This window comes from Cupressus sempervirens, chromosome 11, assembly GCF_028749045.1.
Source record: "Cupressus sempervirens isolate cs-2001-9-10 chromosome 11, ASM2874904v1, whole genome shotgun sequence".
Taxonomy (NCBI): domain Eukaryota; kingdom Viridiplantae; phylum Streptophyta; class Pinopsida; order Cupressales; family Cupressaceae; genus Cupressus; species Cupressus sempervirens.
The window spans coordinates 441517871-441541959 of NC_143128.1; the positions used below are offsets into that span (position 1 = coordinate 441517871).

The 24089-nt window shown below is 37.3% G+C and overlaps 1 protein-coding gene across 4 annotated transcripts in view; it reads right to left on the reverse strand.

Moving 5' to 3' along the window:
- Positions 1 to 24089, reverse strand: part of LOC149530314 (FACT complex subunit SSRP1-like) — a 259070-nt gene that overhangs the window by 192345 nt on the left and 42636 nt on the right. For 3 of the 4 annotated variants that reach the window (XM_089808476.1, XM_089808475.1, XM_089808477.1), the window contains exon 3: positions 13599 to 13704. In XM_089808476.1, coding sequence (XP_089664602.1) covers positions 13599 to 13704 — 106 coding nt within the window. Of the gene's footprint in view, positions 1 to 12975; positions 13094 to 13598; positions 13705 to 24089 lie in introns of those variants that run through there. The other variant, XM_089808478.1, reaches the window with a different exon arrangement.

Below are 24089 nucleotides of genomic sequence, written 5' to 3' on the forward strand. Positions count from 1 at the left end.
ACAAGATACGAACCAAGAACAGAAATCCCCAACTTGAAGAGCTCAACCTGGAACCCTTGCTCATCAACCGCCTTGCTAGAACTCATGGCTCTAACAGCCTCAGCAATGGTGGAAATGGTAAAGAGGTGGCAGTGGAAGGGAACCGAAGATTGATTAGGAATGTCGTAAAGGGTGACAATCTAGGAGATGAGGGAGCTGAAATCTAGGTCAGCAAGGAAAGTGGAGTGGCAGGGAAAGTCCGTGCGCCAAAAGTGCTTCAAGGAAGCTCGAAGGGAAGAGCTAAGGGACCTACACTGCTCAAGGTAAAAGAGACGCTTCTTCCAACGAAGGAAGCTATGGTAGGAGATTCTAACCCATGGGAAGGAGGGATCTTGATCAGTGAAGGTGGAGCAAATAAGACGATGGAAAGACTTGCAGTAGTCATCAAACCAAAGGTTCTGGAGACAGAAGATGGAGCGAGAGAGACGGCCTGCGAGGGGGGAAACGAAATGAGGGAAAGACAAGACGGCAAGCTCCTGGATTGCCATGGAGATGAGATCAAACATGGTGGAAGCACAGGTGAGGTGTATGCCATACCATGTAAGGGGGCCATTGATGTCATCTTAGGAGCACTATAAACTAATCGTATCACTGTCTGACTTGGAAGTACAATGGGATTCAGTCCTATCATGGAAAGGAGCCTGAAGATCTCTGCCACGGGCATTGGAGTCCCCTAAAATAACCAAGTTCCCCAAAGTAGAGAATCTATCAATCTAGTCATTGAGGTCACCAAATGGGTCACCCTCAACGCTGTGAATTGCATACAAAGAACTAACCAATAGAAAATAACAAACAAAAATGAAAAGATCTTTGTCTAGTCTGCCTCTGATGCAAACCCACATGAATCTAGCAAGGTCATCAGAATGCATAATAGTCGTCATGCTGACGAGGCAATCGTGGATGAGGGAGTAACCCCCCCCTCGAACCCTTGACACCTCAAAAATCTCGATAAGGGGAAAGGTCGGTCTCTCATGCGTCTCAGCGACAAAATAACATCCATAGTCCCAATGACATCCATAAAAAGACCAGGTAATGACCAAAGAGTGTCATTGTCATTCCAACACTAAAAGATCAAGGAGTCACTAGACCTCCCCATCTCATCCTCTCCCAGTGAGCATCATTTGGCTTGGATAGGCAACTTGGATTTCCAACTAGGTGGAGGACGATCTCTGATAGTCACCTTAAGGTTGCGGATAACTGCCCATTTACTATCAAGACGGGTTGCAGCAACTAAAGTTCAACTATATTTAAGCTTAGTTACTTGTGACTTGTTGAGATCCTCATCGAGTTAAAATTAGATGGTAGAGGGAAGAGCTTTCTACGAGCCCTTAGAACTTATAGCCTATCTGATGCATCAAGATATCTGATAAAGAGTGTGGAGTCATACCCAATCCATGCTCTATCAATGAGAATCTCAGAGAGCTCTAGTTGGTCCCAAAGGAAGGCATTCACCTTATCAACTAGGTCAGCGGTGGAGGATGGGAGGCCACAAACTTTTAGATTAAGTTCACTATCCCTCCACGCTTGTTCGTCTGAAGACTTGGACTAAACAAGCTCATCAACACTGGCCAGTAGAAGTTGTTGTTGTCGCTTCTCGTTATTGTAGACTTCTGCCCATATTTTCAATTGTGTTTCTATGTTGCTTTTCAATGCATTATGGCAGCTAAGGAGTTCATCTTGCATCTCTTTAATGTCTTTAAAGTCTTTAATCTATGTGGCATGAGTAGAGCTCTTACCAAGATGTTGTTTGATGTCCAAAGCCTCAATAGTATTGGAGGAAACCTGAAGTTCAAGTGTTATTGTATTTATGCGTGAGGGAAATAAGAGATTCCTTGAGGATTTTATTCTCCTCCTCTAATGTCAATAAATAAATGTATAAGCACAAAGACAACTCTCATTTCACTTGTTGACAAACCGACTTCTTACGCACACGAGCACCTCAAATTTACTTTTGAACAAACTGATATTTATTATAAATGAACATTCATTTAACAGATTTGTATTCTTGGCACCAATGGTTTTGACATCTTAACAATCTCCCCGTAATTGACTGTTAAAACATGCTTAAATTGATTTTGCACAACTTGTTAAACATACAACATACACCAACATCATTTGATGATCTGCAAAACATCTACTAGCAAAACAATATGTAACGAAGACCATCTAAATCAAGACACTCATCACAATCACATCTAAACCAACTACAAACATAAAGATTGTCTACAAATTGTTAGAAATATTATCCAGTCACTATTCAAACCACTGAAACCATTGTTCAAATCTCAAAACATTTTCCCCCTTTTGACATCAATGACAAGGGGATGGGGTAAAAGAAATAATATAAATAAATGCTCCCCCGTAGTTCATGCGCTATGTAGTGTGGCAAAGCCACAACTCCAAGCTCGTCTCAAAGACATTCAAATGTAATTGCACCTAAAAGTTTGGTGAAAATGTCCGCCAATTGCTATTTACTACTAACATATTCCAAACACACTTTATCAACTACACATTCTTTCAAAAAATGATATCTTATGGAAAAATGTTTAGTATGAGAATGTTGAACAAAATTTTTAGATATATTAATTGCACTAGTATTATTGCTATATATAGGAATAGAATCATCAAACTTAACCTGTAAATCCATCAAAGTTTTCTTTGTCCACAAAACCTATGTGCAACATGGAACGGTGGCAATATACTCAGACTCGACAATAGCAAGCATCATTGAGTCTTGTTATTTGTTGAGCAATGCAACGAACCTGTTACCCCAAATGAAATGTCCCCCAATAGTGCTAGATTTATCATCCAAACTACCTGCATAGTCAACATTTGCATAAGCAACAAGGGAAAATTGGTCATTATGAGAATACCATAAACCAAATTCAAGGCCTTGCAAATATTTGAATATACATTTCACCACATTAAGATGAGATACTTTAGGTGAGACTTGGAACCGTGCAACCATACACGTTACCTGCATAATATCCAGTCAAGATGCCGTGAGATAAACTAGACTACCAATCATTGACCTGTATAGAGTTTGATCTGTTGTGGGAGATTTGCCATCTTTACTAAGTTTATAACCACCAACCATAGGAGTACTAACAGGTTTGCACGAGTCCATCTAAAACTCCTTAAGCACTTCTTTCGTATATTTAGCTTGAGATAAGAAAATGTCATTATCCAACTGAGACACTTGAAAGCCAAGAAACTATGAAAGCTCTCCCAACATTAACATTTCAACTATTGATTACATTTGATTAGCAAACTCTTGACATATTTTATCAGTACCCCAAAAAATGATATCATCAATATATACAACCACGACAAAAATCTGATCGTTAATAGTCTTGAAATACATATTGCTACTTGCATTACCTTTGTGAAAACCATATTGGATAAGATGTTGATCAAGCCTAGAGTATCAGGCCCTTGGTGCCTGTGTAAGACCATATAGTGCATTTTTAAGTTTGCAAACATAACCTTCCTTTCCTATACAAGCAAGACCCTTAGGCTATTCCATATAAACTTCCTCTTCTAAATAACCATTCAAAAAGTTTGATTTAACATCCATTTGCCATATTCTAAAGTTCTTAGATGCTGAAAATGCAAGAAACATACGAATAGCTTCTAGTCTAGCTATAGGAGCGAACATTTCTTCAAAGTCAACTCCTTTTATTTGTGCATAGCCTTTACAAACAAGTCTAGCTTTATTACAAGCAATTTGACCATTTTCATTTAGTTTATTTTTTAACACCCATTTAGTATCAATTACATTCTTATCGGCAGGCCATAGAACCAATTCCCACATATGATTCTTTTCAATTTGTGCTAACTCTTCTTTCATTGCTTTTTTCGAACATTAATCTGTACTAACTTCTTTATACATTTTTTGTTCCATTTCTGAAATTAAAGACAAATATGCTTCTTCAAAATGTTCATCTTAAGTATAATTCTTTACAACCTTTTTTCTAGTCTGAATTCCATCTTCTTTGTTAACTATAATCTGTTGTTCAGGATGCTTACATTTAACAAATTCTAATGGAAATTTAGTTCGATTATCTCCATCAATTTTTTAAAAAGATATTTCAACATTATCATTAGAACTTATTGTTGATGTTGTTTCATTTGAGCAATTTGTTGAAGAACTTTCAAATACATTTTCAGCATTATTACACACTCATCATCATTATCTTTGTGTAATTGTTCATCAAATTTGACATTGATATATTCCACAATTTTCCTTGGCTTGTTATTATAACATATGTATACTATACTGCTAATAGAATAGCCAAGAAATGCACCCTGATCACATGTTGAACCAAACATATGAAGACCTTCTTCATCTAGTTTAATATAACATTTACTGCAAAAAATCTTTACAAAATTTACCAATGCTGGTTTTCCATACCATAATTGATAAGGAATCTTCGCTATTAAATCTCAATTGTACTCTATTAAGAATGTAAACCACTATATGAATAGCTTCTACCCAAAAATTATTAGAAATATTTGCTTCATTAAGTAAAGTCCTGGCCATGTCTTTTACCGTTCTATTTTTCCGTTCTACCACCCCATTCTATTGAGGCTTTGGTTGTCAAGTAGGGTCTTATCTTACCTTCTTCACAATAAACAATAAACTCGTTATACAAAAACTAACCACCTCTATCCTTAGTTACCAGATTCGTGCCCTAGAGGGCAGGATCCGGATTCACGTCTGATCCGAATCTGGATTCGTGCCTGGATTCGTGCAGATCTGAGCAGGAACCTTGTTTTACACAATGGATTTGTCTAGCCGAATCCGTGCCTCGATTCGTGCAGATCCAAGCAAGAACCTTGTTTTACACAGTGGATTCGTCCGGATTCGTGGCCCACGAATCCAGTGTAAAACAAGGTTCCTGCCCAGATAAGGTTCCTGCCCGAATCTGCATGAATCCAGGCATGAATCCTCAAAGATCGACAGGTTTAAGTGAGTCTAAGTTATTTTAAATGACTTTTTTAAATATATTTTTTTGCTTTCTAGTGCTAAAATGACCCTTTTATGCATATACACTAAAAACTTAGAGAAATATACATTATATATATATATATATATATATATATATATATATATATATATATATATATATATATTCACAAATCCTAATTGGGGAAAAAAAAATCACGAATCCACAGATCCAATTCACATGCCCGAATCGAATTCGTATCCCGAATCAATAACTAAGCCTCTATCTGATCTAAGACATTTAATCTCATAACTTGTCTCTTTTTCAACCATAGCATGAAAAACCGTAAGCCTATCAAAAGCTTCTAATTTTTCTTTCAAAAATATTACCAAAGTCATCCTAGAATAGTCGTCAACAAATAGCATAAAATACCTTTCATTTTTAGACCCTTAAGTTCTGGTAGGTCTGCACAAATCAATATGAACTAATTCAAGAGGCTGCAAACTTGAATATTCTTTAGGTTTAAAACTTACTCTTGTATGTTTACCTTGTTGACATTCCTTACAAACAATGCTTTTTGGTTTTACAATTTTAGGCATGTATCTGAGTGAGTTTAGTGAATTGATTTTCACCAAGTTATCAAAGTTAATATGACCCAATCTTCAATGCCATAATCAACTCTCATCAGTTTGACTTAATAAGCAATTTTTACTCTTTACTTCTCTTAAATTATACACATTACTGTGAGGGCGTTTACCTTCTACTATTATTTCACCTGAATTTGCTTTTCTAATTTCACAGCCTTGATCATTAAAATTTACTAAATATCCTAGATCACATAACCGACTAACTTGGTAAATTATGTTTTAGTCCATCGACAAGCAAAACATTATTTACCTCCAACATACCATTAATATTCAACAAACCTTTACCTCGTATTGGGATTGTAGATTTGTCACCGAACTTCATTGGACCACCATTCCAATCAACAAATGTAGTGAACTTGCTTTTGTCTCCTGTAATATGATTTGAGCATCCACTGCCAACGATCCATAAGTTATCTTTGGTCGCATGCAAAGCTGTAACAAGTGATTTGTATTCCTTTTTCCTCCAAATTTTTACTTTTTTCTTATTATACACCTAACAATTCTTCGCAATGTGTCCTGGATTTTGGCATTTGAAACAAATCAAGTTAAATTTATTAAATAAACCAAAAAGAGTTCAGCCTTACAAAGTTGATTCTTTGTCTTGACATAATCCTGCAAGTTGTTTCTCTATGACCAGAGAAATTACAAAAATGACAGTAACCATAAAATGTGCATATTCTTCTAGGAAACCATTTGTTTACATAATTTATTTTTCTTGCTGCGTCATTTGAACTTTGAGCTTTCTCAAAGCCTGCCCCAATTTTAATACTACAATCACATTGTTGAGCTAGCTTATCATTAAGCATTTCAGAACTTTTGACAAATTTTACTTGCTTGTCAGGTATCAGATTGAGTTTCTTAATCTTGTTTTTTAAACCAACAATTTCACTTTCCAACTTGAAACAATTTTCAGTTTTGGGAGTGAGTTCAGAATTCACACCATCAAATTTCATCTTAGTCTCCTCAAGTACAAGTTTCAAGTTTGCAATAGCTTCTACTGTGGTTTCAATATCTTTTGAAAGTTCATTACCTGAGATAACTTTCTTCAATCTGTTGATCACTTTTAAAACACATAGAAGTTCTACTTCAAGGTCAACTTCGTCCTCTGAACCAATGCTTGATTTTCCATTGCTAGAATCTGTTGAACAAGGTTCTAAAGCCATAAACAATGTTTCACCATCATCAAAATCACAATTGTCAGTACTTTAATTTTTAATAACTAAGCTTTTCTTTTTCTTTAAAATATTTTTTGATTTATAATTGGATGATTTCTTAAAATCATCTTCTTCATCGCTATTAGCTTTAGGACAACTAGCAGCAAAGTGACCATTTTTACCATAATTGTAACATTTCATAGGTCATCTTTTCTTATTAACCTTCTTGAATCATTTTACCGAATTTGCTAATTGTTCCTCTAAATCCTCTGTTTCAGAACTTTCCACCTTTTCCTCCTTAGTCGTTTTGAAAGTGACTTCCTTTTTATTTCTATTTCACCTGCCAATCTTATTTGATATGTTGTTCATTTCATATGTTGTTACTGTTAGTATGCCTTGTATCTCATCAATTGTAAGTTTTGTCAAATGCCTAGCTTCTTCAACAGTTGATGTTTTGGCATCATATCTACTAGGTAAAGATTGCAAAACTTTTTAAACAACTCTTGGTTCTTTCATCTTTTCACCTTGGCCCTTAATTGCATTTACAACCTCGTCTACCCTTAAAAGGTATTCAGTGATACTGTCTTCTTCTTTCATTCTCAGTTCTTCATAATTGACTTTATAGGTTTGTAATTTGGCTTGTTTGACTTGGTCATCCCCTTCATAAACACCTTTTAATTTATCCCAAATTTCTTTAGCGGTTTTACAGTGCATAACCGTAGTCAACTCATTGTTAGCTAAACCACACACAATAAGGCGATTCTTGCTTCTGCATTGTTTTCGTAATCTCTTTTTTCAGAAGCATCAGTTAAAGGTGCTTTAGGTAAGGTATAACCATTTTCAACTGACATGCAGACATCGTAGCCAATAGATGCAAGGTAGCTTTCCATACTAACATTCTAAAAGGCATAGTTTGTTCCATTAGAAAGGGGTGCTTTATTTGATGATGCTCCTCCTCAATTGGCCATGTGTTCTATTGCCAGGATCTGCTTAGATTGGTTAAATCTTTTGACAAGCACAAAGGCTAATAACAATTGTAGAACACAATTACACTACTTTGGGGGGGGGGGGTGTGTTGCGCGGCTGGGGGTGTTAATTAGGAGTGTAGAAAATCTTTAACCACTTTAATTTGTTGATTGATTTACTTTGTGAACATCATATAACAAATGAAGTGAATTCAAAAGCATTCACAAAAGACTATGCAAAGATATCGCGTGGAAACCCAACTTGGGAAAAGTCACCAAAACAAAGGCTGCTAGGATCTACTGTCCTAATCCAGCCTGGTCAATCTTCCAATTACAAAGTTTAAAGGCTCCAACCCTTAAGAGCTTCAACTCCTATCCTTAGACCTACAATTCTTCCAACTAGAGCGCCAACTCAAAATTTTGAGCATCAACTTAATCATAGTTTATAAATCATTTGAAAATCTCACAAAATACTTTAACATGTTAAATCTGATAAACAGCATTCTCCTGTGAGATTAAAAAAACTGACAATCAATCTGAAAGTTGAAGTAAATAAAAGTGACTAGAAAAGACTTTTACCTCTGCGGTGGGTAAACAGATGCATGCTCCTTCAATATGAAATGGAATCTAAGCTTCTGTGTTTGATCTGCACCTTTTATCTTATCAGTTTCTACTCAATCTCCATCAGTACTCTACAATATAGAACTAAAATAACCCACTGTACTCCACTTTTCATTTTACAAACATATATCAGATATGTACCTTTACATCCGATGTTCTCCATCTCTTCAACATTTGATACTTATAAAGAAACAATTTTGCAAACTCTAGAATTTAGTTGCATTCGGTTCTAACTGCTTAGTCATCAAAGCCATTTCTAATTGCTAAACATATATCTTAACAAGTCAATTAAGAATGAACCGACACATGCCTTGACATACACTTCCACCGTTTCCATATTCTGTTCAACTGAAAAAACACCTTTTAGATTTGTTTTATTAAACTGAAACTATACTTCAGCCACATAAGAATTATGAGTAATAATCAAAGATATTCAACAAGCTTCGTCTTTGGTTAAAACTGAATTCTTTTTTTTATAGAAAGCAGTCAGCACCCAATACCGTCTCTATATAAACTTACGATCAAGATTATTATTCTGTCTTATACCAAGTCTGGGTTCTCAATTATGACTTTGCATATTATTCTTGCTGTGAGACAAAATTAGAAATGTTTGAAAGTCAGGGGCCCAAAAAACAATTATTTTGATATTCTTATGCCTGTAGAACATGAAACCTTCGCAGCATATAAATCATCCACGTGACAAGACTATCAACATGTTTCCAGATTTCAAAGCTAATATTATCAATATCATGTTGTTTTTTTGTTTATTAAAGAAATGTCTAAGCACAAAGACACCTCTCATTTCACTTGTCGACAAACCGACTTCTAAAGCACAAAAGCACCTCCCGATTCACTTTTGAACAAACTGATGTTTAGTATAAACGAACATTCATATAACAGATTGGTATTCTTGGCACCAATGTTTTTGACATCAATGACATCTTAACACAAGCAAGATATTGATGTCTAAAACCATTATATCAGGAATACCAGTTTATATGATCTCATTGATATAGTTTTCCAAATCAGCTAAGAAAAGCATCTAGGAATGTATGAAGTTCTTGTGCAAAGGATCTAGGTGCATCAAAAGAATAGCTTTGATTGGCTGGGATACAATTTGCATGGATAAAACGAATATAGGTGCAAGGATTCATTTTATTATAAAACAGAATTTAGATCTAGGGGCCAAACATGGAAGATGTGTGTACGCCTTGATGCCAAATGGAGATAGATTCTCCACTAAACATGCTTGGAAGCTGTAAAACCATCTATAATTATATGGATGGCCAATCCACCATGTGGATTGCGCACCTGGAATTTTATGTTCGAGGGTAGAGACCTTATATAGATCACATGTAATTGTTTATCACTCATGGAAAGATCACTAACTTTTGGGACAATTATTAGAACCATTACCCTCCTTAGGCTAATCTTTTGACCCTCACAAGGTGCTAGGAGGTATTATCCATCTCTTTGGGAGCTTACAAGATCTTAATAATTCAATCTCTATGAACCATAAAATGATATTCTCAGGGCTAAACTCAGTCAAAACATTGTAGTCATTTCACTAGCAAATGATAGGATTATTAGGGCAGGAAAAACAAAATAAGGACCCTACACAGAGATATTAGGATATAGGTTCCTCAATTGGACAAATTGTAGAATAGGGCAATTCCTGGTTGTTAAAAACTTCAACCTATACTAAAGGAGGTTGTGTCTTCCTAAAGTTGGAAAATTTGCATGGATAACTCTACACAAGACAATTTTTATTGGAGATAGGTTGTGGATTATTGGCATCAAAGGCAATTCCAATGCACTTTGTGCAAAGAGGTGTAATATCCAGAAGGCAAACTCACCCTGAAAGCAATCTTGGCCGGAAGGGAATCTTGTCCCAAAGGGGATCTCTATTCGGAGGCAATCTCGACCCGAAGGGAATCTCTGTCCAGAGGAAATCTCAATCCAAAGGGAATTTCGGTCCAAAGGGGAACTTGATTCGAAGGGAAACTAAGTCCGAAGGGAATCTCGACCCAAAGGCAAACTCGATCCGAAAGGGAACACGGTCCAAAGGGAATCTCGACCCGAAGGGGAACTGATCCAAAGGGGATCTAGTTCCAAGGGGAAACTTGATTCGAAGGAACACTCGATCCGAAGGGAATCTCGGTCCGAAGGGGATCTTAATCCAAAGGGGTGACTCGATCCGAAGAAAATCTTGACCTAAAGGGGCACTCAATCCGAAGGGGAACTCAACCCAAAGGGATCTCAACTCGAAGGCATTGACTTCCCGAAGGAGATCTCAACCCAAAGGCGATGACTTCCCAAAGGGGATCTCGACCCGAAGGCAATGACTTCCCAAAGGGGATCTCGACCCGAAGGCAATGACTTCCCAAAGGGGATATCGACCCGAAGGCAATGACTTCCTGAAGGGGATCTTGACCTAAAGGCAATTGCTTTGATACCACTATAATGTTTCGTTCCTATGTTGTATGTTTCATAGTATCAAAGACTCGGAAGTAAGTCTCAGAAACCATGAAATGCAAACAAAATGATGATTGTACGTAGGTGTATTGGTCATACGATCTTCCGGGAGGCATAACTTTTGAACCGTAGCTCCGATTGACGAACCGTTTACATTTTCGGAAAGCTCTCGAAGCGCTCTATAGCCCTATGGACAAGCTTCGCTCGTCCCCCATTTTTCGACCCTTTTTGAGGTCATTTAATGCCCCAAACCTGACTTTGAAGCATTCTTAGGAGGTCTCCAAAACCCGAAAAACTGCAATAACTTTCAAACCGTGGGGCCTTTTGACCTGATTCTTTTTCTGGAATGCTCTAAATCTCAATCACATTCATCTGGCCAAGTCACACCTTCTAGGTCACCAAAATGATGGCCAAATTGCATGCTCCTATTTTTTCGGGATTTTCAAATGCACTGATAGTTGAACTATGAGAGTTGGAACCTTTATTTGAGCCAAATGGGTATCCAAAAATGTAAAGACATGAAACAGAAACTAAGTCTAAGTACATTTTTTTTGGGTGACACAGGATTGCCCTTATACCTCTGGATGCTCCTGCATCATGAAAAGTGGTCGTATGGTGAAGGATGGAGTTGTTTGTACTATTTGTACGGTGAGGAGGTATGGTTGTCGTATGGCTTGAGAAGGATGTCCATATGACAACCAAGGTGTAAGGAGATCGTATAGTGGGAGGATGTTATGGACATGTGGAACGGGGTATTGGAGGGAGTAATGGATAGGGGTTTATGGCGTATGGAAGGAATGTGTATGGTCTAAGTGTTACAAATAAATGCAGAGATTTATAATTACCTTTGGCCTGCCAAATGAAATAGGCAATGAAGATTGAATACGCACAAAATATCAATTTGGAACCAAACAGAGATTGTATTTTCAAATAGTGATGGTGCTCCGATTTGCCAGATCCGAGCCAAGTTATACATCGACGAAATAGGGTGAGGGTTGAATCCCGCCGAAACCGGAATAGCCAAATAAGGAAGATATTTCACTTCTGAAATGGCAAACAATATTGAACTCCAACAGGAACTTGCAATACAAAGAAATGATCAAAACCGCATCACAACTACTACCCACATGTCATGCTTAAATACCCTTCAAAGGAACTCCCGACGGTTTACAAAGAATCAACAAATGTTGGACTCAGCTTCCTGATGTTTTGGGTTGGCAGAGTGCTATACCAAATAATATCTTGGACTTGTTTAAAAGCTGGTCAAGAAGAACAGAAGCTCCTCTTGGGCAAGTTTGTGGATACTCAACTCCTCCATGGAAATTTCGCATACTTGGAACGAATGAAGTATCTTCAAAAAGATATAATGAAAGTGGAGTAAGTAATAAAGAAGGTTAAGGTTGCAATAAGTCAAGTAATTATTGCAAGACAGAAAGATAGAAAGATCTTTAACATATATGAAATAGGCCAAGGAAATCATAAAGAAGTGAAGCATGAGCAAATCACTCCCACCCCACTATTAATGGGGGTGGTGGGATGAACCTCTCATTCAAGGTGGACAAGCTAAGATCGAATAGTGCCCACCTTCAAGAGGGTGGTTGAAATTCAATTTTGACCCTCTAGCATGACAACTTTGGAGCATCTAGAGTCGGTTGCATTATCTGAGCTAGCATAGTAAAACTCACAAGGCCAATCTTGTAGAAATTGAGAAAACAGATCGAAAGATGAGGCAGACATTCAAGAACTACTAGCTGAACTCAAACTGTAAAAAGAAAAACTCATCACCAATATTGAAACAAAAGGAGATTGGATGATATGTGTCAATGCAATTCACAAGAAAGCAATAGAATCTTGGAAACTCGACAATATCTTGAAAAATATTTCTGTATAAATTCCAGAAAACCAAAAAACAGAGGATATTATATCCATCAAAAGCTGAGAATTTGCATTTCTTGCAACTATAATGAGCTACCTCCATCTTCCACATTATATATTAACGTATCATAAGTAATCTCTAAGTAGACATGAATGGTCATGAAGAAAACAATGGCATAGACATCTTGTAGCATACATCCAATATCCTAGATCTTCAATTGAATATTGCATAATATAACTTTGTACTTACAATTCTAGCATGCTATTTTGTTGCTTGTGTATTCTCTCTGTGCAAGCATACTGATTTCCGGTGCTTCTTTTCATAATATATTGTATCTGTTTCAATGTGTTGTCCTCAGAGCACCACTCAGTCCTGGATTAATTTCTGACAATGGTTATTTTTGTTATCTTGTTACAGGTAGCTGGAATGAAAAAGTAGCAGAGTTGGTATCAGGTCTAGAAATGTTGAAATATTTGCTCTTTGCGTATAATTGTTTGAACTGTATTGAGCCGAAAACTTCAATCCTAATATTTAGAGGTATGCTCACCTGTAACTTATCCAATTGTAGAAAATATAGTTCTTATCTTTGATAACATAAATCTCAGATCAAAGCAATACTCTACAGGCATTGAAAAGAGCAAAGACACCTTGTAACCTCCTATGTATTCATTTTCCTAATTCATCACCAATTTTGTAAACTTATTGTGGAAAATATCAAAAATTTCAATAGCTCTACCAATTTGTATCCAGTACATTATATGCAAAACAATTAAAGTCACCATATTGCTCTAAAGCTGGAAGATAAACATTCTGTATTTCCAGAATAAGGTTCAGTATTATGTAGCAAATATATTGTGCAAGAATTTCCAAACCTTCAAGGTTAACTTCCCCCCAATTGCGCCCACTTATAGAGAGCTGCTTCTCTTCTGGAGTTAGCCCCATGGTATTTGTCATGTAGCTTGTCAAATTACTCACGTCCTACAACATTCCCGAAGAGATTAATTTCAAAATTTCCTAGAAGAAAACCATTAATGAGGATAAAAGAACAAATAACTATATAATAAGTTTTTTAAAAATAAAATGAAGCTGCCCATGGAAATAAGCATCACAGTCTAATGTTCCTATCAAGGACATAAAACATATAGGCATACTTTATCATAACAAACCAATGTTTTGATTAAGTAAAAACAGGTTTTGAAGGACCCAAAACCTTTTACATAGTATCAAATACAATAAGCATTGAAAGCCAACAAGGAACTGTGCATCAGCACCAAAAAACTAAGCAAACTAAGACAAAAAGCCTTACCACAACAGATAAGAAAAAACAGCAAAAAGACAGCACCAGGACAGCTACAAAGTCTATGTCCATATAAACATATAATTGTCTTGAAACACAACCAATGTTTTGTAGACAAAGCCTTTTCCTACTATATAGAAAAGGAACCTCCATATGCTGATATGCATCACACTTTTAAGCACTCCTATAGAGAACATGAGCATTCCATAATCATACATGTTCTCTCCATAACAAGAATTGTAGTTTATATGTTTTGAGCTTCTAAATGGAACATGCTCAATATTTTGGAAATCAAAACATATAAACAAGCCAACGTTCATATAAACCTTTATCATAACAAGCCAATGTTCATATAAACATATAATTGTATTTTCTACGACTGAGACCTTGAAACACAACCAATGTTTTGTAAACAAAGCCTTTTCCTACTATATAGAAAAAGAATCTTCATATGATGATATGCATCACACTTTTAAGCACTCCTATAGAGAACATGAGCATTCCATAATCATATTACATTTATGCCAAAAGATTATGTTCTCTCCATTACAAGAATTGTAGTTTATATGTTTTGAGCTTCTAAATAGAACATGCTCAATATTTTGGAAATCAAAACATGTTTGACATGTAATCAAAAGAAAAACTAACCATTTGCATTAAATGGATCAGTTGTCCTACACAAAGCAAACGCTATCACCTTAATACAACTGTTTGTAATTCTGTGTGTAAACATCTGTCACTGCAGATAGTTCTAGATCCCTCTGGATATCGACAGAATAAAAATAAAAATGTATTTTGTCCTCGTTTACCCCTTACAGACTTAAAATCAACTTAATTTGCAAATCACCCATTAGTTTCATAGAAATAGATATCTATGTCAATAAAGCTAAGTTGTCAGACCTGAGATATTTTTCCTCACAATGCATTCTTTCATGAAAATTACTCTTGATTGTAAATAATATGACTCTCCCTGGGACCTAAAAGAGTAGCACAGTAAATTTAAAAACAACTTAGTTGAAAGCAGAACTGTTAAAATAAGAATCAATGAAATTTTCAAGAAAATGAATGACACAACATACCATATTTTTACTGAGACACCATAGGACTTTCTTAAATGCTTAAATTGTCATAATGGATAGGACTCTACAGCTACATCCCTATTTTGTTTAATGGTGACCTAGGTTGTCACCACCAAAAATAAATATTCAACTTTAAAAAGAAGAATACCAGATGAGAACAATGCAAACTGCTAAACGGCATTGCATATTAGACCAAAACATGCTAAACAATTTATAAGTTTAAAGGTTATATGATGCACAATAACATCCACACATGGTACTAATAAATACCTCTACCCATGTTTAATGAGTAGTAGTTCACAACAACACATCTCTCATGAGAATGAATGGAACACTTGGCACTTATTGCATCTAGGTGATTCTCATAGAGGTGAAGGCCCAAAACTCTTCCCGGAAGATTACCCATATCTATACTACTCCAACTCAAGTGCACTTAACTATAAAGTTTCCTCCAAGGTTAAGCTCACTCAGCTTGCAACCTCATTTGTTGGAGTTAACCTTGGAGGAAAATGGGCAAAGTGGGCTTAAACTTGGGAAAAACTTTGTGGCCAAGCGTGCTTGAACTAGAATAGTACAGGGATGGATGATCTTACAAGAAGTCTTGGTGCTTCACCTCTGTGAGCATCACCCAAATATAAAGAGTGTTGATGCTCCATTCATTCTACATGTCCCCCTAGCTTAATCAGCATCTGCCAACACTTAGCCTATTACTACCATCTTGATAGGCTAAAGTGAGTTTTAAGGGATGACGTGGAGGTTGGTTGTGTGTAATGTATAATCCTTGCTCAAGCATGGGTGATTTGCGAATATTAGCTTTGACACATTCCAATTTGAGGTGGCTAGTTTGAATAACCAAGTGTGTTGGCTTATGTCAAGCTTGCAGACTGGGCCACACTTACCAACACCATAAGCCACTCCGCCAACGCTCTGAAGATTCCTTGGTAATAGCAGACGCATGTGTAGCCTTTGGTAACAGCGAACGCATGTGTAGCCTTTGGTAATGGCAAACGCATGTGTAGCCTTTTGTAACATATATGCATGGGTTGGCGAGAGCATTCTCAAGTAGCAAAGTGGAGCAAAAAGGGAAGGACTTCATTTTGAAAACACATGATTATGAATTATGTTTTTGGCAGAAAACTAGGCAGCTGAGATTGAGCACATCCAGTCAAAACAATCTAGAGACCAAGCTCAAACCAGAACTTGGTGAAGTACATGAACAGTGGAATTGCTATCGAATCATTCCTTGGTGTTTGAACGAAAGTGGTTGTAGTATCTTGGATGTTTGTAGGATGAAGTTTGCACTGTTGGGGGTTGAATGCTGAGAGTTGGGACTCTGTGTGCTATGACAGAGATAGGTAGTGATTTTGACAGAGTTTTGGAGGTCAAGCATCCTACCGTGTAGCTACAAGAATCATGTCAATAGCTTACGCTCTGCTAAAGGTGACAGGTGATTTCCTAGGTGTCATCCTAAGCATTACTAATAGTAACTGCATTCCACATTATTGAATTGCATATACAAAACTTCAGTGCCTTGGGTACAATCATTTTTACAAGAATATGGGTATAACTCTTTTCAAATTTCATTTCCTTGCTATGGGGTCAACATATGTAAGCTTGTCGTGTATGTGCTTGCAGTAATAAAAAGAAGACATTCCATTATTGACAAAGATATTTGGTTTCATAACTACATTCATTTATAATTGCAATATACCTCTCTCTTTGAAGGAGGCAAAAGTAAGTTCTAACTTGTTTATGAGTAACCCTAGAGCCAGTGCAACTACAGTTAACAGTCACATTATCAGGACCCTTATCTACCTAGCCCATAGAGCACATATTGAACAAATTTGTCTTGTGAATTTCTAGCTATATTAGTCAAGGGATTCTACAGTGGTTTCAAAGCAACAAACCTTCTACCTAGTGGGTGATTGTTTTTTAATGCATCAGTATAATAGGGAACCACGAAGAGTTTGGAGACCCCCAATGATATCAAAAGGCAGGACAATATCAGAGATTGTGGGAGTTCATTCAACTACTGGGATGATTTCAAATCAGGAAAAGGAAGCAGATAGAGATGCTAGGGAAACATTGAGAGCCATCTGGGAAGGATAGAACCATGTTGTTGATGGATTACAACAGCTCTTGGAGGAAATATAGCAGTTAAATATTGTGCCAAGAAGACCCCAAAGTCATCATCGTGAGGGTGATAATGCAATTGGAACACCATGAGGTGTTAGAACACCCACTCATACCACAAATAGGCCATTGAATCCCATAATCGCTGAAAATAGTGAGGAAGTTGAGATGGCTAATGTAGGAGCAGCGGTGACTATTCTAGAAAATGTTATGGCTATGCAAGCTCAGTAGAATCTATTCCCTGATAATGTTAAAGCAGATATGAGCTTTGTTCAGTATATGGGACAGCAAAAAGAGATGTTAAGGGCTAGGCATGACAAAAGGCTTAGAGGCTCAAACATGGACTTGAAGCATGCTATGAACAAATTAACCTTACCCGTATTTGATAGCAACGGGAAAACTGCAGCTAGGGCCTAGATACATAAGTTGGATACATTTCTCACAGTAAAACCCATGACTGAAACTAAGGCAATTAAGTTTGCTACTATGCATTTGGACACGACAACTTATGATTGGTAGCATCACGACCTTGTCACTCAAGATCATGGCATGTTTACTCATACAAGGAGTTTAACAGCAAGTTGATAACTAGATTTGACAAGAAAGACAAAGAATTTTGCTATAGAGAGTTAGCCCAACTTAAGCATAGTGGAGTTTTGGACACTTATATTGATGAGTTCTAGTAAATATCTACTATGGTTCCTAACATGTCTGAGATTGGGTGAGAGACTCAAGCGTTTGTTAAAGTGTTGAAACCCAATACTCAAGGAAAGGAAGCAGATAGTGGGGCTAGGGAAACATTGAGAGCCCTCAGAGAAGGATAGAACCATGTTTTTGATGGATTGCAGGAGCAGTGGTGGCTATTCTAGAAAATGTTATGGCTATGCAAGTTGAGTAGAATCTATTCACTGATAATGTTAAAGCAGATTTGAGCTTTGTTTAGTATATGGGACAGCAAAGAGAGATGGTAAGGACTAGGCAGGACAGAAGGCTTAGAGGCTCAAACAAGGACATGAAGCATGCTATGAACAAATTAACCTTCACCATATTTGTTGGCAGCAGGAAAACTGCAGCTGGGACCTAGATACATAAGATGGATACATTTCTCACAGTAAAACCCATGACTGAAACTAAGGCAATTAAGTTTTCTACTATGCATTTGGACAGGACAACTGATGATTGGTGGCATCACGGCATTGTCAGTAAAGATCATGGCATGATTAACTCATACACGGAGTTTAGCAGCAAGTTGATAACTAGATTTGACGGCTACATTTGACAAGTAGAGAATAGAATTTTGCTATAGAGAGTTACCCCATCTTAAGCATAGTGGAGCTTTGGACACTTATCCAACGGATATCTACTATGGTTCCTAATATGTTTGAATATAGGAAGTTGACATTGTTTGTGCAGGGATTCAGTGAGAGATTCAAAGGGTTTGTTAAAGTGTTGAAACCCAATACTCTCCAAAATGAAATCAAGATGGCACTTGATTTAAATAGTTCATCATCAAAAGTTCAGCCCCCTAAAAAGCCTTTCATTGGATCAAAGACCAATCTAAAATCTTCAAATCAGAATAAGGCCACTCTGCCTAAATCAGTTGTTGAGTCCAAGAACGAACGAAGAAAGAAAAAGTTGTGCTTCACATGCAAAGAACCTTGGACCCGGGATCATAGATACCTTAGAAAAGGTAAAATACATTATATTGAGATGGTTTCAGATGATGAAAATGAAGGTGAAAATATGATGAAAGCAATCACGAGCAGCCCCAAGTGGAGATAGTTGAGGGACAAGTTTCAAATCAGGCTCCTATAGTTGCCAGCCTCCTACAGGCAGTCTTATCCACTTGAAGGAAGTAGTAAAAGGGCAGCATGGTTTTCTTAGTGGATACAAGACCTACACATAGTTTCATTTGTGCCTCCATAACAACAAAAAGGAAGTTACAGGTGAACACAGTTCCTAGTTTTGATGTTACGATTGCTGGTGGAGATCTACTTAATTGCTTTGGGATGGTTCTATAGCTTGATATTCAGCTAGGAAGTTAACATTGACTGCAGATTTTTTTGTGATTGAGTAATGTGGGATGGATGCTATTTTGGGTCTACAATGGTTAAAAACTCTTGGCAGGTATACTACTGATCATGACCAAAAGCAGATTGAATTTACAAGAGGAGACCAGTAGGTCATTCTTAGAGCCATGACTGACAGAGGTCCCAGGATCATCTCAGCTCATAGGATGGAGTCCATATTGAGACATGATGATACAAATGGGTGGTACATTGCTTTGACTCCACTAAACCCATTTCAGCTTTGGGACAGCAACATCATCACGTTGATATTCAGTTAGTGCTAGATTAGCACAAGGGTGTTTTTGGTGATATTCCCTTGGGCATACCTCCTAACCATGGGTTTGAGCATGCAACAAAGTTGGAAGAGGGTGTGAAGCCAGTCATTACTACACCTTATCATCACCCTAGACATTATAATGAGGAGATTGAGAGGACCATCAAGGAATTACAAAACATGGGATACACTAGACCATGTTCAAGCCCATATGCTTCATCAATGGTTTTGGTCAAAAAGAAATATGGGACTCTGCAGATGTACATTTATTACTGGGCTCTAAATAAGAGGACTATCAAGAATAGCTATCCAATTACTCACATGGATGAGTTATTGGATGAGTTACATGGGGCCCTCTACTTTTCAAAAATTGATCTTCGTTCAGGATACCATCAGATTCGGGTGCGTAAGGAAATTGTGCATAAGACAACTTTTTAGATGCCACTACGAGCACTAAGTTTTAGGTGATGCCCTTTAGATGCACTAGCGCACCTGCTACATTCTAGTCATGTATGAACAAAATATTTAATAAGCAATTGCATAAGTTCATGTTGGTATTCTTTGATGACATTTTGATATTCAGCAGGACATGGGAGGAACACTTACAGCATTTGGATGAGGTCTTGAGCATAATGGAGCAGAATCCATTGTTTGCAAAATAATCCAAGTGCGAGATTGGTTCGACAGAGATCTTATATTGGGGCTAATGAGGTCAAGGTCCATCAAGAAAAGATACAAGCTATACTGGATTGGCTGCCATCAAGAAACGTTTCAGATTTGAGAGGATTCCTTAGGAGATGTTCTTTACTATACGAGATTCGTAAAGGGGTTTTCTCAACTTGCATCCCCACTTACTGATCTTGCGCAAAAGGGGGGCTTTTAGGTTGTCAAAAGATATGGAGGTGATATTGATAAGGTCAAGCAAGTGATGAGTAGTGTTTGGTCTTAGCATTACCAAATTTCACTAGGTTGTTTCTTTTGGAGTGTAATGCCTTTGGGGAGACACCCTATCGCTTATGAGAGCATGAAGCTAAAAGCTCATGAGAGGCTATATTCCACCTACGAGAAGGAGATGATAGCCATCATGCATGCTCTAGCTAAGTTCATACAATATTTGGTGGGTGGATAATTTGTGGTGAGGACGGATCATAACAGTTTGCATTTCTTCTTGGCATAGAAGGAACTAAATAAGAGGCAACAAAGGTGAATCAGCAATATGCAAGCTTATGACTTTGACATTGAATATGTCAAGGGGAAGATTAATATAGTAGATGATGCACTTTTCCAAGAGTTCAGTGAGTGTTGTGTACTGTGCTATGTCAAAGATTTCAATTGATTGGGAGTCTCGATTTTCAGTTGAGTATTCCAAGAACACCTTTGCATGTAAGCTTATGGATGGGTAGATGCATGCTGATAGGTACAAGGTCATTGATGGTGTAATCTACTACAAAAACAAGATTTATCTAGCTCCTAAATCCAAAATTGAGGGTCAGATTTTGCTAGCGATACATAATAATCCGATAGATGGTTATTCTGAGTACTTTAAGACATACATGTATATCAGAGAGGGGTTTTCTTGGAAACGCCTCAAGGATGACATCCTTTAGCATGTTAGAGTGTGTTTGACTTGTCAACAAACCAAGTCAGAGCATGTATATCTTGTTGGTTTACTACATCCCTTACTGATTCCTAAGCATAAATGGGAGAGTATATCCATGGACTTCATTAGGGCTTCCAAAGGTACAGGGTAAGGACACCATATTTGTGGTGATTGACTAGTTGGCAAAATACACTCACTTTTTTGTTGTGGCAGCTAATTGGACAACCTCTCAGGCAGGAGTTTTTTTCTTTAAAGGATTTTAGGTTGCACGATCTACCTAAGACCGTTGTCAATGACAGGGACAACAAGTTTCTCAGCATATTTTGGTAAGAGCTATTTAGACTAGCTGGGACACAACTAACCCCTAGCACCACTTACCACCCTCAAACAGATGGGTAGACAAAGATAGTAAATAAGTGGATAGAAGGATACCTTTGTAACTACATTTCAAGATAGCAGCAAGATTGGGTAAAGTGGCTATATTTGAAGGAGTATTGCTACAACTTGACTTACCACATATCTATTGACATATCTCCATTTAGAGCATTATATTTTTACAATGCATTATCTTTCATGGACTTGGCCTTGGCCAATAGCAGGACTTCATTGGCAAAGGACTACTTTCAGGAATAACAAAATATCCTCATAGCTCTTAGGGAGAACATGCACCAAGCCCAGAATCAGCTAAAGATATATGTTGATCGACAAAGGACTGAGAGGTCTTTTAGGTTAGAGATATGTTGTTCCTACGTCATTAGCGTTACAGACAAAGTTTGTTGAAAAAGAGAAATATAGAAAAGCTCATGCCTAGATTTTATAGGCCATATAAGGTGTTAAGGAGGATTGAAGAGGTTGCCTATAAGTTGGAGCTACCAGATGACAACAAGATTCATAATGTTTTTCATGCCTCATTCTCAAGAAGGCCCTTGGCTTGCATACCATGAGTTCTCCAAGATTAACCTCACTGGATGAGGAAGGGAATTAATAGTAGGTTCATGCTGAAGTGATGGAGATTAAGGAAAGAAATCTGAGGAACGAATCTACCAGGGAGTATTTGGTATGTTGGAAATATCTACTCATAAAGAATGCAACATGGAAAAGTGAGCACATTATACAACACCCAAACACTGCAATTGCTTGAGGGCAAGCAACCCTAGGAAGGGAGGACTGTCATATCGCACACCCTAAGTTAATCAGCATCTGCCAACACTTAACCTATTACTCGCATCTCGATAGGCTAAAGTGAGTTTGAGGGGATGATGTGGATGTTGGTTGTGTAAACGTAATGTTTGATCCTTCCTCAGCATGGGTGGCCCGACACATTCCAATTTGAGGTGGCTAGTTTAAATTACCAACTGTGTTGACTTACTCTCGAACTTGCGGACTAGGAGGTAGTTACCAACACCGTAACCCACTCCACCAACAATCTGAAGATTCTTTGGTAATGGCAGACGCATGTGTAGCCTTTTGTAACATTTCTGTATGGGTTGGCAAGAGTAGTCTCAAGGGGCATAGTGAAGCAAAAAGGGAAGGACTTCATTTTGAACACACGATTTGGAATTATGTTTTTGCAGAAAACTAGGCAGTGAATGTAATATCCTAGTGGGATATTATCTCCAATTTTCCTCAAATTATTTTCAGAATATAACAGATAAAATATACAATGAAACCCAACAAAATTAACCAGTAATTGCTCATATAAATTCTTCAAAAATGCATGTTATTGCATTATACAACCAGATATCAAAATCCAATCTTAAACACAGTATTACAATCAAATTGGAAAACTAAGAAAGAACTTGTAATGCAATTGTGAACTCCGTCATAAATTCACCACAGCTAATGAATTGGAGCTATGACCAATCCACCAAAGAGGACCTGAGGGTTTGCGTCTTTGGATCCTAAATAGAAGTTGAAGCTTCCTTAATTTCTCCAAGAGAAATCCCAAACCAAATCAATATCCAAACATATACAAATGAATGAGGCTTTCTCCTTTAATCCTCAAAGTTGTGACTCTTTGACTGCTCTCCTGTCTTTTCGTCTTATCCCTCCTTGTCACTTTTACCCCACTTTATAATATTAAAATTTATGCTCCCATAGTCAATTTTAATATTATATGACTGTCTTTAAATTTCCTAATGTCCCAAAAAGGGAACATTACAATCCTCCCTCCTTGAGATTGCTTGCCCTCAAGCAATCATGAGTCAATAATCCAATACCAGGGTCCCATGTCCACCTGCAAGCTGCTCCATAGTTCATACTATTAATTATGTAATCAAGACTGCAGAACCAACAATAAGGATGCAACTCATCTATCACTATGATCCCTAGAACCCATGTCCTTTTAAAAGATACTGTGGCTTCTGCCTGTTGCGTTACTCTGAACACATCTGCGTGAAGTCTCAAATAGTGAAGCAACTCAATATTGTCCACATAATGCAAACCGTACACCCTGTCAACTCCCAGATCTCAAAGCAAACCATCAGTGCAATCCTAAGTGTAGAGATAGATAACCAGTGAATCATCAACCTCTAAATCAGCCAGTTGAACAAGTAGGAGCCAAACACGATGCTTAGATGCAAGGAAACCAACTCATCATGCTTCAAGATATAACTGCCATACTTCAAATCAGCATCAAGAATGTCAACACTATCATCAAAATGTCATTGAACTAGAAAGGTAAACATCTCATACAGAGTATATCACAATGTGTGCTGTCCCACTCATCTACATGCAACTCACTAACCCCTGTAGGCCAAGTCAAATCTGAAAATGTACTAATAATCCAAGTAGGACAGTCATTGATAATTGGAGTATGTAAAAGATAAAATCACCAATCAATAAGAAGGAAGCTACCAAATATCATAAGAACTTGGTGATAATCTCTAGGTAAGCTGTAAAAACTCTCAGA